The 4,769-nt window shown below is 34.7% G+C and overlaps 1 protein-coding gene across 4 annotated transcripts; it reads right to left on the reverse strand.

The window, feature by feature from the left end:
• Nucleotides 1–1,250: 1,250 nt before the first annotated feature.
• Nucleotides 1,251–2,849, reverse strand: LOC7463200 (non-specific lipid transfer protein GPI-anchored 31). Of its 4 annotated transcripts, none has more exons than XM_024594239.2 (3): nt 2,287–2,849; nt 2,158–2,184; nt 1,251–1,655 (listed from the first exon to the last, which is right to left on the reverse strand). In XM_024594239.2, exons 1-3 carry the CDS (start codon nt 2,633–2,635, stop codon nt 1,423–1,425), a joined length of 609 nt encoding a protein of 202 aa, XP_024450007.1. In that variant the 5' UTR covers nt 2,636–2,849; the 3' UTR covers nt 1,251–1,422. The 4 variants fall into 4 exon arrangements, with proteins under 4 accessions (XP_024450007.1, XP_052306760.1, XP_024450006.1 ...); XM_052450800.1 differs by having other exon boundaries at nt 1,251–1,658; XM_024594238.2 differs by having other exon boundaries at nt 1,251–1,679.
• Nucleotides 2,850–4,769: the final 1,920 nt, after the last annotated feature.

Below are 4,769 nucleotides of genomic sequence, written 5' to 3' on the forward strand. Positions count from 1 at the left end.
CAACTTGGGTTAATTATTAACTAGCAAAAAAAATTAAATTTGTTAAGATAGTATTAATATTCTAATATAAAAAGTAATTTAAAAAAATTTAATTGTCCCCTCTTACCCATACATAGTTTCGCCATTGCTTCTAGCGTCATTAAACCATCTATAACTCGTAGTTATCTACACAATTCAATGATATATTTATTGATATTCTATTAAACTAGTTGTATGTATCATGACAGTTATTCAATTAATTTTTTTATAATCAATTATATAATAATTTGATTATATTATCATAATATAATGACTATATTATCGTAGTCATTATAATTACATGTATTTGAATAAAATTATTAATAAATTTTATGCCCATAAAATATTTACCTTATTTTTTCTCCAAGTTGCTATCAATTTTTAATTTTTTATAAAAAAAATTGTGTTTTTTTTCTAACATAATTTTTACATTTGAACAAAAATATGCCCGTGATATAATACGGCCATCTATTTAATACATGCTATTTAATACATGCTAACTGCTCTAGAGAAATATTAATGCGCAATTGCTAACGTCATGCCAATTTTCAAGAAGTTTTATTCTGTACTTGTAACATTAATTAATGCATTTATCTGTACGTACTTGAGTTTTGATAATTCAAAAGAAGTATTACCAGGAGGGCCGTCGCATGGCAGCATTCATCTATCAATAGAAATATCACATGAACCATCCGCTAGATAATTCGGCGTTAAGAACTCGAGATTAAAAATTTATCATCTCATATTTAAATTTTATAGTTATTAAAATAATAATTACTAAAAATTTATATAATCGTTAATTTTAGAATCTATAAGATTAGTCGAGATATACGCAAACTTATCTAAACACTCATATTAATAATAATAATAATAATAATAAAAAATATCACATGGGATATACACTTTAATTGCTCAATTGGAAAGGTTGAAGGTTAGTATGCTAGAATTTTGATAAATTAATAAACGAATAAGTTAATGTGATAAGTTAAATATTTATTAAATTTATAAGATAATATATTAAAAAAACACATATATTTCATTTGATATTTAAATGAACAATATTTTTGTACATCAAAATTATATGCACACACACAAACCGAACTTTTGGTTAGTTATCTTCACGCCGTACCATCCATGCCTGCCGTTTTCCCTTGCTTTTCTGCCCCCCTCGAGTATTATATACACTGACACCGGATTCGTAGGGGCCGAGTAAGTTTGGGATCTCAAGAGGATTCAAATTAAAATATTCCCAATCAAGTGTATTTCAAATCAAATTCAAGAAATCAAAGATCTTCTATTTAACAGAACAAGAACAGGGAGGCATATACTATCCCATAAGTCCAAATCTAAACAAGAACCTAAACAATAAAAACAAGATGGTAAAAGCCAACAATATCTTGTGTTTCAAATCCACAGAAAGAGAGAAAGAGCGGAAGCAACAGCGGAGCTAATAAGAACCAAAGAGGGTGCAGAGACAGCACATGCCTTCCCTTTTGCTGGTGCTTGTGCTGGTACATCACTAGTTACTGGAGCTGCTGCTGATCTCCCATTATCATCACTGTTCGATGGCGCTGGAGCTGGGGCTGAAGGTTGGTCATTTGTTGGTGGCTCTATAACAGGAGATGGTGCAGCTGGCTCTGGTGCAGAGGATGGAGTGTTAGCTGCATAAACATTAGCCACACAAAAAAAATGTTCAAGCTTATAACAAAGATTAACAGTTAATTGAACTCCTTATAACAGATTGAAATCATTGAATATCATCGGTCATGGGTCATGATAATATAATTACGAGACTGTTAATAATCTTGTTCTGCATGCAGCACCTCACGTTTTCACAAATTAAATTCGTTGTTTAGAGGTAAGGATTTGTTATCTTATTTGTCAGATAAGGAGAGAAGGCAGCATTAAACCTCAAACAAAGATGCAGCCTATATATATCAAATCCCGAATTCCACAGTTGTCAGTTTTTTTAATAATCTTGGCGACGTGTATTTTCAAGCTGAAAGTATACACCATTCATGTCTGGGTGTTTTACTCGATGAATAAATAAAAATACAAAGTAGATCTTTCAGATTATAAAAAAAAAGAAAGATGAAACATTTTCAGATTGAGATTGCAAAAACATAATCGAAAACGTACCAGGTGCACCGGAAGGAGGCACGGAGACTACGTTCATGCAGAACAAGCAGATCATTAAATAAAATTTTTTATTAAAAAGATTATAAATAATTCCAGTCAAATGAAACATGCTAGTATTAAATCACTCACTGCCACATCTACTCAGAGGAGGAGCAGACACTCCACACTCAGAAGATAAAGCTGCAGCCCTAGTAAGATTCACTGCAACGCCAAAATCTGCACTATGCTTTAATGCAAAACATAAGCACTCATCATCCAGACTAAGCACTGCTTCAAACCCAGCACAGCAAGAATCAGTGGGCTTCTCCGCATTGCCATCTGACAAATAGGTTACACAATCCAACATGTCAACTGCAACATCGCTGCAATCTACTGATGGTGCCGGTGCTGGTGATTTTGGAGGTGATCCATTTTGCGCACTGTTTGCTAGCACAGCCAGCGTGGCCAAAATGCATGTAATGAAGAGAGCTGTCTTCATATATATATTTTTTCTTTCTGTTGTTATTCCTCAGTATAGAGAGTGATCAAGGAGAGAGGGAGGCTCCGAGGAACAAAAAAGAAAGAAGAAAAAGGTATAGGTAGCTAGGGTTTGTTGTTTATTGGTTTATGCATATCACTTTAAATAATAAAAAGCTTAAAGATAAGAAATTCTCCTCGAATATCTCTTCTGTTAGTTTGGATTCTGTTTAGGAATTGGGATGTTAGTTTTAAACTCTTAAGTTTTAACTTCTAATCAATTTATTCATCAAGTAAGCCAGTGTTCTAGCCACACTAGAATTCTTCGAGCTAAATATCTATTGATGCAGACGTGGTTTTGATGTGAAATTTGATACGATGGCTTGGTTTGGGCTCCTCAGTCATGTTTGTAGTCAGGGCTAAATATTTGCTGAGTTGAGAAAGGGCTGAGCCCAAATCAGAGCTTTTTAACGGGCTTGCAGTCAAAACCCAACCCACCCGCATTCGTTTACTTTTTTTTTTTTTTTTTTTAGTTTCAGCTACTGGGCCACGGCCCGCCCTCCTTCTCTAATAATAGCGATTCCAATTTCGTTTTTACGCACAAAATAAAACTTCGATGGACCTTGAAAAGAAGGGATAGCGAGATCAGATTAGTATATCATTAATTGATTAATATACCTTAGATTTCCACACCAAATATTATTTGTTCTCATTAAAAAAAACAAACATGCTATTGGTACGATTTAAAATATCTACATATAATTATCTAATAGGTAATCTAGTGGTAAGAGTTTAAAATCAAAGGTTTTGCTCCTCTTGTGGTCTTAGGTTCGAGTCTTGTGGTTACTAATATTGATGACCACTAGAGGTTTATTGGTCGTTAATTTCAGGACTAGTGAAAATTAGTTGAGATACACATAAGTTAACCCGGACATCCCACGTAAATAAAAAATAAAAAAAAATATCTAAATACATCACAGCTCTGCCTCCACATGTATAATCTTGTAAAAAATATCTTAATTTGGACAACAGATGGGACCCTTTCTGGCCTTTAACACTAATGACTACAAGTAATTAAAATCCCTCATTTTTATATGAATTAAATATCTTAATACGATGTCTTGTCTCTCTCGTTACAGAACAGGAAACAAAGCAGAAAGAAATGAAAAATATCTATTGCCTTAGAGGGTAACAGTAGTCAGTGGGACAAAGATGTAAAGAGCGAGCTGTGTGCACTGTGCAGTATCTGCCCGCCAGAAATGCAGCTAGAGATTCATCCACCCAGAAAAGAAGCATGGTGCTTTTTCCAGTACAGGCCAAATTCCCTATAATTTTAATATTTCACGAGTGGACAGGTTCCTAAACTGTCATTCTCCCATTGTGGACCAAAATGATAGCCCCTCATTGCTACTGGACAAGTATGTAGGGTGCCCTATGCAAGATGGGTCGCTTCGTAAATTTAAAGGACAAAATGGGACCCTAATATTTTGTTTTTTAGAAGCACTAGTATTTTGTTTTTGAGGCGCTAGTATTTTGTTTTTGAGAAATCCATAATTTTGCACCCACACGTTGAGGCATTGGAAACCAGAAACTTACCTAATCATTGCACGCACATTATACACACCTATACCCAATTCCTCGAAAATGGTCCACACAGCTAAACTACGTCCCCTTCTTCAACAGATTGGGTCTGAACAGTCATCGTAGCTGGCTAATAATTGGTGTCAAAAGCGACGCTAATGTCTATTTATTCCATGGTCCTCCATCCAGTTTTAGCAAGTTAAAGGTTCTGGATCTCTCAATATTGCTTGTCTGCAAGCCTTACACTATCTCTTGTAGGAAACCCTAGCTCTTCGTTATACAGAATAATATCAGCGACAACCAGCACTGAAGCAGTTTCTCATCATCTAAAGTTGTGGCTGTCGAGATTAATCTAACCATCAGAATTAATAGTGTAACTAAAGGACTAACAAATGGGCAACTCTAGTTTGCTCAAGAAAAGAAAAGAAAAGGATGCAGCAGTACACGACAACAATTTCCCAAACCCAATGCATCATTGTTATGGTAACTTATCATCATGAGTAGAGAAATATCAAGAAAAAGGAAAAGGGGAGGGGAACTTGTGTCGAGATGCGCACCACTGTGATGTTAGCATG

Source organism: Populus trichocarpa, chromosome 2 (genome assembly GCF_000002775.5).
Source record: "Populus trichocarpa isolate Nisqually-1 chromosome 2, P.trichocarpa_v4.1, whole genome shotgun sequence".
Taxonomy (NCBI): domain Eukaryota; kingdom Viridiplantae; phylum Streptophyta; class Magnoliopsida; order Malpighiales; family Salicaceae; genus Populus; species Populus trichocarpa.